The sequence below is a fragment of the Physella acuta genome, unplaced genomic scaffold (assembly GCF_028476545.2).
Source record: "Physella acuta isolate Inbredline_101_S28 unplaced genomic scaffold, ASM2847654v3 ptg000220l, whole genome shotgun sequence".
In the NCBI taxonomy this organism is placed as follows: Eukaryota; Metazoa; Mollusca; class Gastropoda; family Physidae; genus Physella; species Physella acuta.
This window is the reverse complement of record NW_026731739.1, coordinates 291,315-308,573: the sequence shown is the minus strand read 5'-3', so window position 1 is coordinate 308,573 and position 17,259 is coordinate 291,315. Positions and strand designations below refer to the sequence as shown.

Below are 17,259 nucleotides of genomic sequence, written 5' to 3'. Positions count from 1 at the left end.
GTATACTAAGTTGCTATAAAACATCATGGACAGGTGTAATACATGGAAAATCAATACAAGTAGCCAGCAGTGGCACAGGCCAAGGGTGGGGGTGCAGGCCGCACTGGGTGACACCAAGGTAAAAATTGCAACACTACGCTTTTTCCAGTTGCATTATTAGAGTCAAATACATCACTGACATAATACATAAAAATTTTTTTGTTTTTTTCAAGGAAAATTATATAATTTTATCTTGGAAACTTGTGATTACAAATTGAATTATTTCCTCTGTTGAAAAATTATAAGACTATGTTTTAATTACTTGCAATTTTATACATTTCAGTGAGAGTATTAAAATGTAAGTTAAAAATATTATTAAATAAAAGTATTTCTTTAAAGTTCAATGGTCTCTAATTTATATATGTGCAAAGCTTTGTATAGGTCTACTAATGTACTGAAATTAAAACAGAAGACCATACAAGAAATATTTATCTGGCACTTTCTTTGCTTCAAAAAACAAGACAAAACACAAACATTCCTATGTGGTCCAAACCTTACCCAACACATGCAGCAAAGCACAGTCTAACAAGTACACAAGATTCAAATTATTTCATGACAATCCCATTACAGAGTCAGAGTATGGCTTTTTAAAACCAACTGTCTTATACTAAGAACTGACTATGGGTTTCATGATAAAAATTATTTCATGTTAAACTTTTTCCAGTTCTGTGGTGGTGGATAGTTTTAAAAATCAACTGGTTTAAAAATGCTGAACTGATAATGGGTGTCATGAAATAAGCTTAATATCACAAAAGTATGTAAAATGCATAAAAATAAAAACCTGGACAAAAACAGCTTACACGACAACACCAGACATTCTCCCATAACAAATTGTTATCATTGCTTGTCCACCACATGGATTGCTAAGTGGAGCACATAGGGCTCTAAGTGGATGACTTTATCTCCTAGCTTCTCTTCACTCTCTACAGGTCTACATTCTATCTCTAGATGGAAAATCTTTGGCTCAGTGATGTGCTTGGTGAAATAAAGGGAGCTGACTCCTTTTTTCTTGTGCATAGAAAAGTAGCCTTCCTTGTTCCCTGATTTGATTCTGTAGCGAACGTTATGACGTAGTACTGAAAGAGCTGGGATGACTTTGACAAGTTTTGTACGGGGTTTGGTCTGGTTTGTGAGTATATACATGATAACAGTGTCTGAGGTGTTGGTGCCAATCAAGTTGTTTGATAAGGTGGAGTTGATCACATCATTCTGCTCAAGCTGGAGACAAACAGGTGATAGAAAACATTTGAGCATAGAAAAACAATCGTTTATACAGAATGACTAAAAGAGAAACAACAGCATGGAAGCTATTAAAGAGAAAAGATTGTTGTAAATATGGTCCTTAAAATATCACCTTCGTTTTACTTAGGATATAATTTAAATATTTTTCAAATAAGAATAGTCATGTGTTTTAGTTAATTCAAATGATAACTGTATTAGGTTAATAAGATCTTAATGTAGAGGGAGGGGGGGGGGGAAGAATATTTTTAAAAATTGAAGACACCAAGGGAAATCAAGCTAAGTTTGGTGCTTGATGCCTTAAATGTTAATAAAAAACCTTTATAATTTATCAGATCAATTGTTTTAATGGTACTTATACTAATTAGCAAATACTGCTGTTTAATACTTTTCATCAATAAAAAAAGCAAGAAAATTATTTTTTTTTGAAGACACAAGTCAAATGTTTTGTTTACCTTTTTGTGTTTAAGTTTATGTGGAACACTTTTCTTTTTCTTGATCCCTTCACCTGCTGCAATATCTTTCACAATGCCATTTGAATCAGAGTAGTATTCAATTAATTCATCTAGACTCTTGGCCTCTCTTGTTAGTCTGGAACAGGGAAATAATTTTACAACAAACATAGAAAGTGTTGATTAAATGTTTGTGTAAAACTAAATTAATATCAAACCAATGCCAGAGGAACTAAGTGCAACAATTTAGAATTAGAAACTTTTATTTTACCTGGACGTGCTTCTTCTGGTTCTGCGAGACAATGGGATCTCCCCGAAGTCATGGTCACACTGGTAGCATCCCTCACCTGGTGGCAGTTTACCCCCAGTACTAGGTGTATTCTCATGGGGCAGTTGGACACCAGGTGGGTATTTGGTGCTTGCTGAGGAAGCTGTGCTGATACAGTGGCTGTTAAAACACAGGTAGGTTAGTGGCTTGTAGAAACATTTGACAATGTATAGGAGGAAGGTAAAATATTTTTCTATATATGAGAATAAAAATATTATTCTTATTTATTTTCAATGTACCACATTTACAATATGGTATAAAATAAGTTTGTCATACCCTTGACCCATTGGTTCATATCCAGGTGGACAACCACATACATAGTTCCCTCCTTGGGAAGGTGTACAGCCAAATAGGCAGGGGTGGCCTCCACATGCATTACCATCTAAGAGAGAAAACATTCTTTCTCAACCAGAAGATATCAGTACATTAATATTATCTGTGTTTTTTTTTTTTTAAATATTTACATTAAAAATATCTAAGTACATTATCAGATAAACTTGATTTAAAATTAATAATATACTTACCAACACAATTAAGAGAATTCATGTCAAAGTCCCTCCCTGATGAACACTGACAGTCAAAGCTGCCAGGTAGGTTCACACAAAGAGCCAGGTACCCACAAACATAATCAGTGTTACATTCATTCTCATCTAAAAAAAAAAAAAATTTTAAAACTTTTTAAAAGTTTTTGTTTAATTCATGTGTTGATTAAAATAGTATTTTTTAGTAAAATAAAAAAATTTAACAATAAGTCATAATATAAAATTATTTAATTACACACCAAAGAAACAATAACAATAGAGTTTTAAACTGTAGAGCAAGCAATTATTAATTCCTTTAACAATGAAAAACACAGAAATAAAAGTTCTCACCAACACATTGTCCACCAGGTCGCTGAGTGTATCCAGGAGGACATTCACATCTAAAGCTGCCAGGGACATTGTCACATTCTCCATCACATTTACCGTCCGTGCACTCATCAATATCTGGACAAATTATAGACATTCAATTATTGCAATAAATTTTAAGGACATTGTCACGTCTTCACATTTACTATCTGAGAACAATTCTGGACAATGTATTGATATACATTGTTAAACTTATTACTATTGTACATAAAACATATCCTATATATATAAAATTGTAAAAACTAAATCAACTGTTAATGAAACAATTAAAATTTAAAGAAAATAATAGAATTTTATTTTACCAATGCATCTCTTGCCACTTTCATCTCTCCTGTAACCTTTGGGACAAATACACTGATAACTTCCCCTTGTATTCTGACACTGGCCAATAGGTCCACATGTATGTGTGTTCTCAGCACATTCATCAATATCTAAATTAGAAAGTATGTGAAGAGTTTGTATTAATAGTGTAGTAAGGTCAACCGTCATGATAAAATGGAAGTGTGTTAAGTAAACCAATCAGATGATATATTTATACTGTACAGAAGCTGGCCTGTACCTTCACATCCATTATTTCTTGTCTTGCGATAGCCTGGTTCACATTCACAGGTATAGCTGCCAGGTGTGTTGACACAAGTACCAGAACAGTCATGTCTCATTGTTGTACACTCGTCCAGATCTGTCTCAATAGAAACAACAACTATTGTGTTAGCAGACCAAACATAACTAAATATATAATTGTATCCTGCTAGATGGTTTACCTGATATCTAGTTATCTTGTAGTAAAAAAGTTGATTACCATTAAATAATATTTTAAAAAGTATAACCATTAATTAAAATAAAGACATAAAAATAAAAAAGTTTTGAACTTGTATCATAGATTTAGATGAAGTGAATACAGTTCATAATATAAAACAGAGATAAAAGTCAACAAACCTCTGCAAGTCAGACCATCCATGTTGAGAACATAGCCTGGAGGACAACCACACACAAAACTTCCCTCAGTGTTGGAGCAGGTGAACTCACAGGGTTTGGGATCTTGTCTGCACTCATTTATATCTAGTGAAACATTCAGATTTTTTAAAGATACTATAGATTACAATATAGAGCATAATAATACAGGTACCATCTTGGTGTATAGGTCTATACTGTTTGACTTTTGAACTCACAATATCTGAACATTTATACAAATCTGTAAAAAATTTGTAAAACACTAAATATATTTCCCATCTTGGAAACAATCAAATGTAATGTTTATTAACATTATTGGCTTTTTACATAATTAGAAGAAAGTAAAATTTTTAAAAAAGTATAATTAAACGAAAATATTTTTATTATGAATAGATTAAAACATTTCTGAGAGAAAATAATGTGTTGTAAACAGTCCATGATTGGTGTTAGCAGCATGGTGGCATGGAGCAGACTTACCTATGCACTTCTTGCCAGAGACATCAGTCTTGTATCCCTTGTCACACACACACCTGTAGGAGCCCATTGTGTTCAGACACCTGCCATTTTTGCAGGCGCCTGGCATGCTTGAGCATTCATCAATGTCTTAGAAAGGAAATAAAAAAGGCATAATTTGATTTATAAAAATTAAACTAGTACTTAAATCTAAACCAACTTCTAAAAACATTCCTCATGAAGTAACAAGCTATGTACAAACCTTTTCCATCTTTATCTAATCCAGGGCCATGGGGACACAATTTGTTAAAAGCCACTGAAAATTTAAATAAATTTATGTTAAACTGATCTCAAATTAGTACAACGCACACAAAAATAGTAGAACACTTAAAGAATAACATAAAGATATAGGTTAGATTGCTAGCGTATGGCACTCATGAACTAAACTTACCAGAATTACGAGCTGGGCATCGTTCACATGAGCGTCCCCAGGCTACAGCAAGAGAACAGCAGCATGCAGTTTTTGTAAGTCTGGCTAGATCTGGTGTACGCAAACATCTTCCACCCTGTAATTCCAGGTAGCAGAAGTCTTCTCTTCTATCTAAAAAAGTAAACAGATTTTTTGGAAAGGGCAAACAATACAACAATATTCTCTTCATACATATCATAAGCAAAGACAGGTAAGCTTACCATAACAAGCTTTGCCATCATCAGTTCTTTCAAAGCCTGTGTTACAGTCACATCTATATCCACCTTGTGTGTTGTAGCACCTGCCATTCTCACACACTCCAGGTTGTCGACATTCATCAACATCTGTTGAAAAATAAAATACTAGTTCTAGATGCTTTACAGTAAAATGTACAAACTAAATGGGTCTATATTTTTCTGAGCAGCACACTGAACTACATAGTACATTACTGTTTGAGAATAAGCTACAGCATAAAATTCTGACCTCTACATTCATCTTGTCCAATCTGTGTGAAACCTTCAGGGCAGACACATAAAAAGGATCCAACAGTATTTTTACAGGCATATTTGCACTTGTTGACAGGAGTCGTGCATTCATCAACATCTGTGAATAAAAATAATTGTTGAGAATTAACCACTTTGAAAACCAATGTTCCAATAAAATAAGCTCTATAACTGAGTCAAGGAGAGCTCAACTCATGTCTTGTTTCACCTGACATCTTGGCAACAGATCTTAACCCAGTAAGACACAACAAGAACTCAGAACTTATACATTAAAGAGCAACATATATCATAATGAACAGTTAAAGATGTACACTTTTAAAATTGTAATTAAAGTATTGACTAAAATCATAAATGACTTGTAATTTTAATTATATATTAGAATTTTTTTAGTTAACATTTTTTACTATCAGTGAATAAGTGATTACCTTCGCAGTGGATCTCATCAGCAGCCACTTTGTATCCCATAGGACACACACATCTAAAAGAACCTGGTATGTTGGCACAGCGGAAGGCACACTGATTTAGCACAGTGTTGCATTCATTGATATCTGATCAGAAATAAGGTCAAATATAAATTACCTTTGTAAGAACATCTTTTAAATTTAGACAGCTAGCACAAATATATCTATGGATAATAATAATAGTTCATTAAATGAAATGAATGTAAAAAAACAACCCAGAAAAAATAATTTATGTAATTCCTTCAAATAGTTGAAGTGAAATTTAAGACGCCTAATAAAGCAGTTTGACATACCAACACATTTTTCATGTGGTCCTGCTTCAAAGCCTACATTACAAGTACACTCAAAGCTGCCCACTGTGTTTGTACATGTTCCATTGCCACAAACATCTTTCTCTTGGCACTCGTCTTTGTCTGGAATATTAAAACATATGTATTTAGCTATATAATAAAGTTAAAATATTAAAACACCAATTCTTTATTTGAATAAATAACATTTTAGTGCAGTAACTTCTAACCGACAGAGCAAGTTAAAATAATCAGAGGTTTGGTAAAAAAAAAAAACAGCATTTAAAAAAAAACCAATTACAGAATTTTTTTCAATTAATCATAAATTTTATAATGAACAAAATGTAAAACAAGTCACTGACCAACACAATTTACTCCAGTGGCATCTAAAACAAATCCTGGCCTACATTCGCAGCGGAAAGATCCATCAGTGTTGATACAGATACCATTCTTGCAGATACCAGGTTTTGCAGTGCATTCATTGATATCTTAAAATAACAAGGAAAATGGTACATAGTCACAATTTGTACTTTGTGTTTAAAACTAAGCTTTTACTATTTAAATTTAATGAAGTTTGTAAGCAATGAGTTTGTAGTCCTGCTGTTTTGAGGATTTGGGAGAAATGGCTTCTGTACCCAAAATGGTAGTGTAAAGAAAAATAATGTATATTTTAAACTATGGTATGCCTTAAACGTTTCAGTGTAAAATCTGAGTATTTTGTGGCAAGTTTTTTTTTTCTGGACCTCTAAGCATGATTAACTTACCTCCTTTTTCAGTATATCCAATACCATCAGGGCAAATTCTTTCAAACTCAACTATCAAAATAAATAAAAAAGAATAAGTTGTGAGAAGCAATTCACATGTGCATTAGTTTACAATATTTCATTTGATACAGTATGGGATTAACAAGTGATTTAAACAGGTTATGTATTTTTACTTGAATTTGAATGTAAAAAGAAAATTACCTTCTCCTGGTAATGGACACTGTGTACACTGACCAGAGACTCCCCAAGCAACCCCTTCAGAACAACAACATTCTGGTTTACTTAAAGTTCCAGGTCGTGGTAGAACACATCTCTCAAACTCAAATCCATCATAGCAGTTCCCTGACCTTGTATCTAGGTAAAATCAGACACACTCTTTATTGTTTAATATCACACTTTCTAGAAACATAACATAAAAGTAATATGGAATATTCATAGCCCCAAAAAAAAAAGCCAACAACACCTACATAATTTCAGTACAAATGTTAACACAAATTTTACATGTATCAAAGTAGCAATGTACTATACTAGACCAACAGCTTGCATGTCAGTTCTACTAGGACATTTATGTGCATGTTTTAATTTTAGACATTATTTTATCACTGAATATAAATTGTTTAAGTACTATAGGGTATATAAATAATGTGGTTTTTTCTTACCTACACAACCCATTCCATCTCGGGTTACTTTAAAGCCAGGTGGACAAATACATCTGAAGCCTCCTTCTGTATTCTCACATCTACCGCCAAAGCAAGCATCAGTCATTGTCTGACACTCATTGATATCTATGGAAATTAAAAATCAAACTTTCAATTAAAAATAAAGTGACTTTATTGATTTTAATTAAAGACATTATAAGTTATGTTATGTGATCTAAGATTTTATAAACTGAAACATACCTATGCAAGTTTTTTTATCAGGTGCAAGTTCAAAACCTTTTGGACATGAGCAAATGAAAGCTCCGTCCATATTCTGACAGGTGCCTTTCATACACATGGAATCCATTTCTGAGCATTCATCAACATCTGAAATGAATAATAGCAATGCATGTGTATCTTACTTTTATGTTTTGATTTAGTCTGGGTATAGTAACAAAATAAATAACTACCCCCCCCCCCCCCACATGTCAATATGTAAAAATATCATGTGCCCTTCTTATTTTCCGTAAGGGTGTCTTCTAGTTATCAGATTTTTTTCACACTTTCCATCTATATGCTGATGTCACAGAAACAGGTGAACTATACGTCATCAGCTCTACCAACCATCTTTAAAATGGCAACTATTTTTTCCACAAGTTTCAACTTATCTTGACACAAGTTGCTAATGGTTTGATGACCCGAACAAAACTACTTGGAAAAAGCATGTTCTCCTACAGACAATAAATAACTTAAAATAATAAATACTTGGTTATAAATCTATCAATAACAATATCTTTATAAAGAATGTGTTTAAAAATATCTCCAGTCCTTACCTCTACAGTGTTGTTTATCTGAGGAAAGTGTGTAACCAACTGGACACTGGCAAGTGAAGCTTCCCTGTGTATTTATACATCTACCATTTGTGCAGATTCCAATCATGGCAACACACTCATCAATATCTGAAACCATACAGGGAGGCTATACATGTATAAAAATAGACATTTGCTAAGAAAGCAAGCTCATTATCTTTTCCCTTTGTGCCCAAGACACACAGGGCCGCCACAAAAAGCTCCCTCCACTTTTGTCCATGTCTCCCTTGGCCTTCCCTATTTTTTTTTTCCTTGAGGCAACCAGGAATGGTGCTAAACTGGACGCCCATTACTGCACTTAAGAAAGTAAGCTACATGAAGAAAACACTTCCTTTTTACCTTTGCATTCTCCACTCTGTGTCAGTGTGAAGCCAGAATTACAGTGACACCTAAAGCTGCCTTCTGTATTGAAACATGTGCCATTCCTACACAGACCAGGTCTTACCTCGCATTCATCAATGTCTAGATAGAAAAGTGAACTTTTATTATTTCATACAACATAGGGGACCTAATATTAAGGTATAATATTCACATTTCACAAACTAGATAGGTTAACTCCTAACAGTCATATAAAACACACACAATGTTTAAAAAAAATTATTTTATCACAGTTAAACTTGTATTAAAAAATATATTTTGAAGGTATTGTCAGTCAGATAAATTGAGATGCAGTAGCTAGAAGGAACCTGAAACTGAAGGTTTGGAGGTTATATAACCAATCAACAAGAACTTACCAATACAAACTTCTTTGTTTGGAGAAAGTCTGAAGCCTGTGTTACATGTACAGCTATAGCTACCCTCTAAATTCCTGCAACGGCCATTACTACAGGCCCCTGGAAGCTCTTCACATTCATTAATATCTGCAAACATTAATGAGAACTTGAAAATTCATATAAAAGTATAGTTCTATGTTTTTAGGTATCTTAATATTTTTATAAAAGACTAATTAACATTATTTTCAAAGCTGTGCACAGAATGAGTGAAAAGAAATGTGTTTCATTTAAGCTTCTATGTAAAGACTAATCTATTAGAGTAATGGCCATTTGACATAAATAGATAATCAAAAGAAATAGAATGGAAATCTAGTAGAAATAAAATGTACCTGAACATCTCCTTCCATCAGGACGAAGTCTATATCCATCAGGACATCCACACTTATAACTGCCAGGTGTGTTGGTACATTGTGAGTTGCCAATACAAGGATTTATCTCACGTGCACATTCATTGTCATCTATATTTAAAAAATAATCAGACCTACGCATATGAGAAAATTTCTAAAACTCCTTTTTAAAAATGGTATTGATGAAATTGAACTAATTTACACCTATAGTCTGCAAATATTGCATTTAAGGGGATATAACTCATGATATAAAACAGAAACCATTCTTGGTTGTCCTAAAATGACTAGTTTGAAAATGTAAACAAAATGACTTAAATGATCGTACCTTCACAGATTTGTCGTATGCCATCATAAACATAGCCCCTATTACATTCACAACGGAAACTGTATGGTAAATCAATGCACCTGCCATTTTGGCAGAGGTCAGGGTTCACTTCACATTCATTGATATCTGATGCAAAAATACAAAAGCAGTGAATACATTTAACTGTGAAAATGTTTTTTTTTTCAATTAAAAATTTCTTTTGAATATAAGCGAACATTTTGATAACTTAGAAAATAACAAGAAAATGCCTCACCAGTAATTTTAATTGGACCCTCCTCACAAAGTGACTTGAATTCAGCTGTGAATAGGCAGATTCAAAATAATAAATACACAAAAATAATGTGTAAATTCATATTCATAGTGCTAATAAGAACCTTAATAAATAGTCACTAAAACAATCAACATTAATACATATAATATTACGCACATGCAAAATCTTGGGCAGATTTATAAAAAGCAAAGCATGGTATTATAAAATTAGTTCTAAGAGAGCTATTACTTGATCCCTTAGCAGGACAGGCAGAACATGGTTCTCCCCAGGCAGCTCCAAACAAACAGCAACACTGAAACCTTGTCTGAAGAGCAGACAATGGGCTGGTACAGACAATGTCTCTAAAACGCCCTGTTGCATTTCTGTATTCTCTGTAGCAATTTGCTTTCCTCATATCTGTAACAGAATACCTTTTTCATATACAAAATAATCTAAATTTATTACACATTAGTAGTTGAAATCATCAAAATCTGTAACACATGATTATTTGAGATCATCTAAATCTAGTACACATAAGTAGTTGAGATCTATTACATTTAAGTAAAAGAAGTACAAGCTTAAAATAGTGTTACACCAGCCAGATAGTCAAGTGAATATAGAGCAATAAAAGAAAAAAACAACAACACTTGAATAAAAATGTTATATGTACCCATGCAAGTTTCTCCATCTTCCATCAGGATGTAGCCATCTGGACAAACACACTGGAAGCTTCCCTCAGTGTTGACACAACGACCTACACCACATCTGTTTGAAGATTCTAGACATTCATTGATGTCTAAAATAAAAGAAACAAGAGTACATCAACTTTTATAACATTAAAAACCTTACTTGATTTTAGGATACCTCCATCTAGGGTAAATTAAATATTTCTAATCTAGGTAAACTAATATAATCAGTCAAATTAAAACACTTGTAAACTAATATAATCAGTCAGATTAAAACACTTGTAAACTTATATAAAATAATGAGTCAGATTAAATACCCTGCAACAGCAGGTCGACTACTTACCAACACATCTCTTCCTCTGCTGGTCAAGCCTAAAGCCAGTGCGACAAGTGCACACATAAGAGCCAAATGTGTTTTGACACTCTCCTCCTTCACAAAGTCCTTCAATTTCTGTACATTCATCTATGTCTATAAGGTAGTTATAAAAAAAATCCAAAATAAGCATACTAAATTAAAAATCCATCAATTAACAAAATTTAGAATATTACAAGAGAAAACTCATAATACACTTACAATTTCAAACATTTTTATCTCACTTTTGAAGCATAAGAGCAGACAAGGTAAATAAAGCTTGAAAAATGGTTTGTTAGAAATGTTTTTACCTTCTAAGACAAGTGTGACTGAATTGGGCTTGAACCCTGGACCTCCAGGACATAGGGCAGCAGCTTCAGCTGGAGACACATTTTAAAATAATTTAAAATAAAAAAAATTCTTTGTTGCAATATTTGGAAAACTGAATCTAAAATAAAAGCAATCAATGATCTCACCTGAACCATTTTTGGGACAAGGGTCACAGAAGCCTTGTATTTCTCCCCAGCCTTTGCCTACAGTGCAGCAGCAAGTAGCCCTGGATACATCTTGAGCAATCTTGTCATTACAGATACCAGGTCGACCAGTGGAGTAGGATGGAACGTCCATGTAACAGTTGCCAACACGCTTATCTAAACAGCATCAGAAATTTTGTTTACAATCACAAATTATTTTTGCTTTTTGTAAAGTTACTATAAATAAAATCGAGTTATGGCCCTACATGTCAATATAAGTAATTGTAGGAAATGGCACATTACCTTATTACATTTTTAAAAGATAGATGAGTAAATCATTAAAAAACTTTCTAAAATTTCCCCACTGTTCAATGAATATTTCATACACACTTTTCAACCAATTATAAATGTGGTCTAAACTAAATATTTCCAGTTAAAAGTTTTAAGGGGAAACAAGCACATTTTTGTGTGCAGTTTTAAAAATTAAATTTTTTACAATCACTTTCGATACTATCACATTTTTTATAAATTAAATTCATTAGTCTGTAACATGCTATTCTTAAATAGAGTTTAGTAATTGCAAGAATTACCAAAGTTAGTAAATCAAGTAAAATAATAAATCTATATAGGCCTATTCCAACTATAAAAAAAAAAGCTGAAAATTTTTCACACCAACAATAAATTTTTGAATGACTACTTAAAGACCTTACTCTTAAAAGTAAATCAAAAGAAAGATTTTGTGGCCATTTTTTAATCTTACCTACACATCCTGTTCCAGTTGGATTACTCTCAAAGTTAGGTGGACACTGACAAATATAGCTGCCCTGTTGGTTGATGCAAATTCCATACTGGCAGTTATCTGGGTTCTCACACTCATCAATATCTAATTAAGTAAAATAATTTTATTATTAGCTACAAATAAAACACATCCTGTTGAGAAAAAGAATCTACAGACAATTAAGACCATTAGAATTTAATGCTGAAGTGATGGCAACTACAACAAGCAAGATTTTGCTAATCTATTTTTCCTATTAGTAAACTAGCTAATTCTATAAATTACATTAAGTAACATAAGAGATAAGTAAAAAGGCATCACTATTTTACAAGCAGTTGAATAAAAAACCAGCAAGTACCAGTACAGTTTCCTCCAGATGTGTCCAGTTTGTAGCCAAGGTTACAGTTACATCTGAACATACCAAATACATTTTCACACTTCCCTTGGACGCACAAGTTGGGAAATGAGGCACACTCATCAATATCTAAAAAAATTAAGTTTATTTTATAACGTAAAGAAAATCTGAACTTATTAATGTGTTTATGCATAAATTGTACCTATCATAAAAAAAATTAAATCAGCATATAGTTGATTTTTGTTTCAAAATACATTTTTTTTAAAATTGAAAATATATAGGAAATAGTTTTGATTAAAATAATTTGGCATTTAAATTAAATTACAAAACAGAGTGGTGCAAACTTCAAAGACAACTAAAGAAAGCATAACTAATTTACAATTATAAAAGAGTACTACTATTTTATATAAACGTACCAACACATGCTCTTTCATCTTCAGTGGGTGCAAGACCCATATCACATTCACATCTGTATCCTCCAGCGAAGTTGAAACATTGGCCATTTTCACAGAGACCTGGGTCCAAGATACACTCATCCACATCTGTAAATAAATGGCAGATAGAGGTAATAGTCTTTTATTGTGTTGCGAAACAAATGACAGTCGGAACTATAGAAGAAGTGTAAGATAGAAAACATATTCTATAGTCAGTTTTAGTGTAACATGGTTATCTTCTTCTATAGTCAGTAAAAGTGTAACAAAGTTAACTTCAATCGTCAGTAATATTTTATTTATGTAATGAAGTAATCTACAATTTAAAAAAAAAAGAACTCTGACCTTGACATTCCAAACCATTTCCAGTGAATCCTTCATCACAAATACACCTGAAACTTCCTGCTGTGTTAATACAGGCAGCATCCCTATGGCAACCACCATTGTCTCTGACACATTCATTAATGTCTGAGAATAACATGCTCAAATTATAAACATTTACAAGTAGACCCTTCCACTAGCTTATATAGTTTTTTGGCAACCAAACACTTAAACCTTAAAGTATAAACCCATAAGACAACTCTAAAAATAATATAATATTAATCAACACCATATAAATTACCTCTACATGTAAGCCCCTCTCTAAAAAGAACTAACATATCATATTACCACTACATGTAAGCCCACTTCTAAAAAACTGATATAATTTAAAAAATCTTGAATTACCTCTACATGTGAGCCCATCTCCAGAATAGCCAGGCTTACAGTCACACTTAAATGATCCTTGTGTGTTTATACAAAGAGCATTTTCATCACAGCCAGATGATCCAGTTTCACATTCATCATCATCTGTTACAATGAAATACAATATTGTTAACTACTTTAACTAAGTTTGATACTTGAATCCTCAATAAAATTGTTCACTAGTCCCTGAGAGAGAAAGGGCTAAGAAACATTAATATATTAGAACAAAGTTCTATCATCAATGTATTTAAAATAGCTTAGCAAAGTGCATTTGTTTATTACATAAAAGTAAATATATGTAATTTAAAAATAAATTTTGTAAAGTCTTCAGAATACAATTTTAAACCAATAGAAACTAAACCATAATTTTAAAGCTGAAATAAACTTAGCTGATGTTCATTTGAAAGGAATCCTTGTAACATACCTGTACATCCTGTTGCTCTAATCTGTGTTTTAACAGAAAATCCAATGTCACACTTGCAGACAAATGATCCATGAGTATTCTGACACCCTCCATTCTGACATAGATTCTTGTTTTGTAAACATTCATCAACATCTGAGAATAGTTTTAAAAGGAATTTTTAAAAATGCAACCAGAATGAGCAAATAATTTTGGAATATTTAGAAAATTTAGAAAGATTTAACATTCGATTGGGTAGATAAATCTGTAGATAAAAAATGTGTTCACCCAAGCATCTCTTCTGGTCAGGTGAAGCAAGAAGACCAGGTGGGCAGATACACCTGTAGGACCCAGGTAAGTTATCACAGCGGCCACCATCACAGATATTTGGCTGTTCTTTACACTCATCCACATCTTGAGAGGAAAATTTAAAAATAGTCAAACACCATTAAAAGTAATATGTTAATTTAACCAACTTACAGAAATCAAACCTGTAAGATAATCATGTCATTCAAATAAAGTTATTTAATTTTAAAAAGCACCTGACTTTTCTAAATGTCTTCTAATTGTACTATTTCAAATACATACCAACACAAGTACGTCCATCAGTGAGCAAAAGGTAACCCATGCCACAGGAACAGGTGAAACTTCCAGGCATGTTTATACAGACAGACTGGCAGGCGCCATTGTCAAATTCACATTCATTGTTATCTACAAATGTTTTTAACATAAGTAATCACAACTTAATCGTAAATATTAAAGTTGCATACAATTTACAAGATACTTTATTTTTCTTTTCATAAACTTTGATGTATATTTTTAACAAAGATTTTTAAAATTCAGCTGATAGATGTTTTAAATCTCTTTTTATTAAATTGACAAAATGCTTACCTATACACATAGATTTGAGATCATTAGGCATGTAGCCTTGATTGCAGATACACTGGTAGCCTCCCATAAAGTTTTCACAATGGCCATTTGAGCAAATGCTGCTGCTTGATGAGCATTCATCAATATCTAAAATCAAATGAGTGTCAGATAGTTTTTTCTTATGAGAACATGTATTTATAGTTCTAAAAATGTAACTCCAAAAAAAAACTTTTTTAATCTGACTGAAAGGACGCAAGTATTGTTTGAAAAAAAGATTTCTCATACAGATTGTGTTAGATCTGGTTCAGAGTAGAGTTGTAAACAAAAGCCTACCTTTACAGAGTTGTCCATCAGGTGCTAGTTCATGGCCATCTGGGCATGTACACTCATAACTTCCTTGGGTATTGACACAACTTCCACCACGGCAGAGTGATTTGTTATCCTCACATTCATCAATATCTAAAAAGAAAGATCTGAGTTGTCTAACTTGGATGCTATTATTATATTAAGGTTAGGAAAAGTTTTTTAAAATACTAGTACATAATTCATAAAAACTAAAAAAATAAAGTTATGTTAAATATTAACTTACAAATATACAGATAGTTTCCTCAATTATCAGGTTTTATAAAAGCAGATTAAAAAACAGTTGCTTACCAACACACATTTGGTTCATCATAATTCCTTTGTATCCTTCATTACACTCACAACGGAAAGTTCCTGGTTCATTTACACAGCGTCCAGGTGTGCAAATATCCACCATAGATATTCTACACTCATCAATGTCTGCAATTTTAAAAAAATATTGACAATGGATCTCATACATTGTAAAACTATTACAGAATTTTACAGAATTATGAGACCAGAAAAATGTTACAAAGCATTACCAGTGCAGTTGGTTCCAAAGCTGTCTTTAGCAAAACCTGGATAACATTCACACTCAAAGCTGCCAGGAGTGTTTTTGCAGCGGCCATTGACGCACATGCCAGGGAACATTGTACATTCATTGATGTCTAAGGAGAATATAACAGGGAACATAAAACATTCATCAATAACAAGAGAAAATAGTAAAGGAAACACAGAAAATGTGTTCATACCTAGAAAAAAAAACATAGTTTTAATATTTAAATAAAAAGAAAATAGAAAGTGATATCAAGATAAAATAAAAGATTCTCTCTGTCTCAAGGAATTTTTATCATTTACAGCTGGTATCATAATTCTTAAATTAAAATTTGACTTTTAAATTTAAGTGATGATTTGTATATGATATCCATTTGATGAAAAGGACCTTTCCATCTAATGATATGTACATTTGAAATGAGTAGGGCCTACATAGGTTTGTTGAATTTATATGAGAATTTTGTAATTTTTATTATCCGCATGCTAATAGGTAGACACTTTGTTATTCTAATGTGTAAAATAATAACCCGCGCATAAATTTAAAAGAAATACCTTTAATAATCTCTGAACCAGGTCCAGACCCAGGATCAGCCTCAGCACACAATATTTTATAGTCATCTGCAAAAACAGTAATCACATATAAGATCCAGATTTAACAGTTAAAATTATGATACAAAATTACAAGTTAAACAAATTATTGACTGAAAAAAAATAATGCTGGAAATGATATTACATTTAATAAAAGGTAACAAAATTTTTTTTTTTAATACTTTTGGCCTCTTTTATCAAAGCACCTAAAATATTAAATAGATACTCTTTACCTGTTCCAACTCTGGGACACCCAGCACAAGGGTCACCCCAAGCTTGCCCAATAGAGCAGCAGCAATCAACTTTGGTAAAACTTCCCATGAATGGCTTTGAGCAAAACATCCTTGAATAATCCTGGTAACAGTTGCTTTTCCTAAGGTCTGAAATTTTATTTTTTAAAACATGTATTTTCACAACAGAGAAATTGTAATAATTTCTTAAAAATAGAATCAACACCATGGTGGAAGTCAAGAAAATAGTAAAACTGACCAACACATCTCAATTTGCTGCTGTCCAAGGTAAGGCCTGGTGGACAAGTGCAGGTGAATGATCCTTCAGTATTGACACACTGACCACCTCCTTTGCAGATGTTAGGTATTCTCTCACATTCATTAATATCTAAAAGAAAATGT

The 17,259-nt window shown here is 32.5% G+C and overlaps 1 protein-coding gene across 2 annotated transcripts in view; it reads right to left on the bottom strand.

Moving 5' to 3' along the window:
* Positions 1-439: 439 nt before the first annotated feature.
* The window catches only part of LOC131937740 (fibrillin-1), a 68,858-nt gene continuing 52,038 nt past the window's right edge, over positions 440-17,259 (bottom strand). For both annotated transcript variants that reach the window (XM_059295355.1, XM_059295356.1), the window contains 47 exons: positions 17,117-17,245; positions 16,861-17,007; positions 16,592-16,657; positions 16,027-16,152; positions 15,797-15,925; positions 15,476-15,601; positions 15,164-15,289; positions 14,861-14,983; positions 14,561-14,686; positions 14,297-14,428; positions 13,855-13,977; positions 13,474-13,596; positions 13,114-13,239; positions 12,701-12,826; positions 12,328-12,450; positions 11,571-11,744; positions 11,406-11,474; positions 11,086-11,211; positions 10,727-10,852; positions 10,306-10,473; positions 10,060-10,104; positions 9,807-9,932; positions 9,464-9,592; positions 9,096-9,221; positions 8,701-8,823; positions 8,326-8,451; positions 7,754-7,879; positions 7,514-7,639; positions 7,056-7,208; positions 6,855-6,905; positions 6,453-6,578; positions 6,097-6,216; positions 5,768-5,890; positions 5,323-5,442; positions 5,061-5,183; positions 4,822-4,971; positions 4,633-4,686; positions 4,395-4,520; positions 3,903-4,025; positions 3,526-3,645; positions 3,269-3,397; positions 2,931-3,044; positions 2,583-2,708; positions 2,335-2,440; positions 2,002-2,178; positions 1,734-1,869; positions 440-1,257 (listed from right to left, as the gene is read on the bottom strand). In XM_059295355.1, coding sequence (XP_059151338.1) covers positions 877-1,257; positions 1,734-1,869; positions 2,002-2,178; positions 2,335-2,440; positions 2,583-2,708; positions 2,931-3,044; positions 3,269-3,397; positions 3,526-3,645; positions 3,903-4,025; positions 4,395-4,520; positions 4,633-4,686; positions 4,822-4,971; positions 5,061-5,183; positions 5,323-5,442; positions 5,768-5,890; positions 6,097-6,216; positions 6,453-6,578; positions 6,855-6,905; positions 7,056-7,208; positions 7,514-7,639; positions 7,754-7,879; positions 8,326-8,451; positions 8,701-8,823; positions 9,096-9,221; positions 9,464-9,592; positions 9,807-9,932; positions 10,060-10,104; positions 10,306-10,473; positions 10,727-10,852; positions 11,086-11,211; positions 11,406-11,474; positions 11,571-11,744; positions 12,328-12,450; positions 12,701-12,826; positions 13,114-13,239; positions 13,474-13,596; positions 13,855-13,977; positions 14,297-14,428; positions 14,561-14,686; positions 14,861-14,983; positions 15,164-15,289; positions 15,476-15,601; positions 15,797-15,925; positions 16,027-16,152; positions 16,592-16,657; positions 16,861-17,007; positions 17,117-17,245 — 5,999 coding nt within the window. In that variant the 3' untranslated portion in view covers positions 440-876. The remainder of the gene's footprint in view (positions 1,258-1,733; positions 1,870-2,001; positions 2,179-2,334; positions 2,441-2,582; positions 2,709-2,930; positions 3,045-3,268; positions 3,398-3,525; positions 3,646-3,902; positions 4,026-4,394; positions 4,521-4,632; positions 4,687-4,821; positions 4,972-5,060; positions 5,184-5,322; positions 5,443-5,767; positions 5,891-6,096; positions 6,217-6,452; positions 6,579-6,854; positions 6,906-7,055; positions 7,209-7,513; positions 7,640-7,753; positions 7,880-8,325; positions 8,452-8,700; positions 8,824-9,095; positions 9,222-9,463; positions 9,593-9,806; positions 9,933-10,059; positions 10,105-10,305; positions 10,474-10,726; positions 10,853-11,085; positions 11,212-11,405; positions 11,475-11,570; positions 11,745-12,327; positions 12,451-12,700; positions 12,827-13,113; positions 13,240-13,473; positions 13,597-13,854; positions 13,978-14,296; positions 14,429-14,560; positions 14,687-14,860; positions 14,984-15,163; positions 15,290-15,475; positions 15,602-15,796; positions 15,926-16,026; positions 16,153-16,591; positions 16,658-16,860; positions 17,008-17,116; positions 17,246-17,259) is intronic.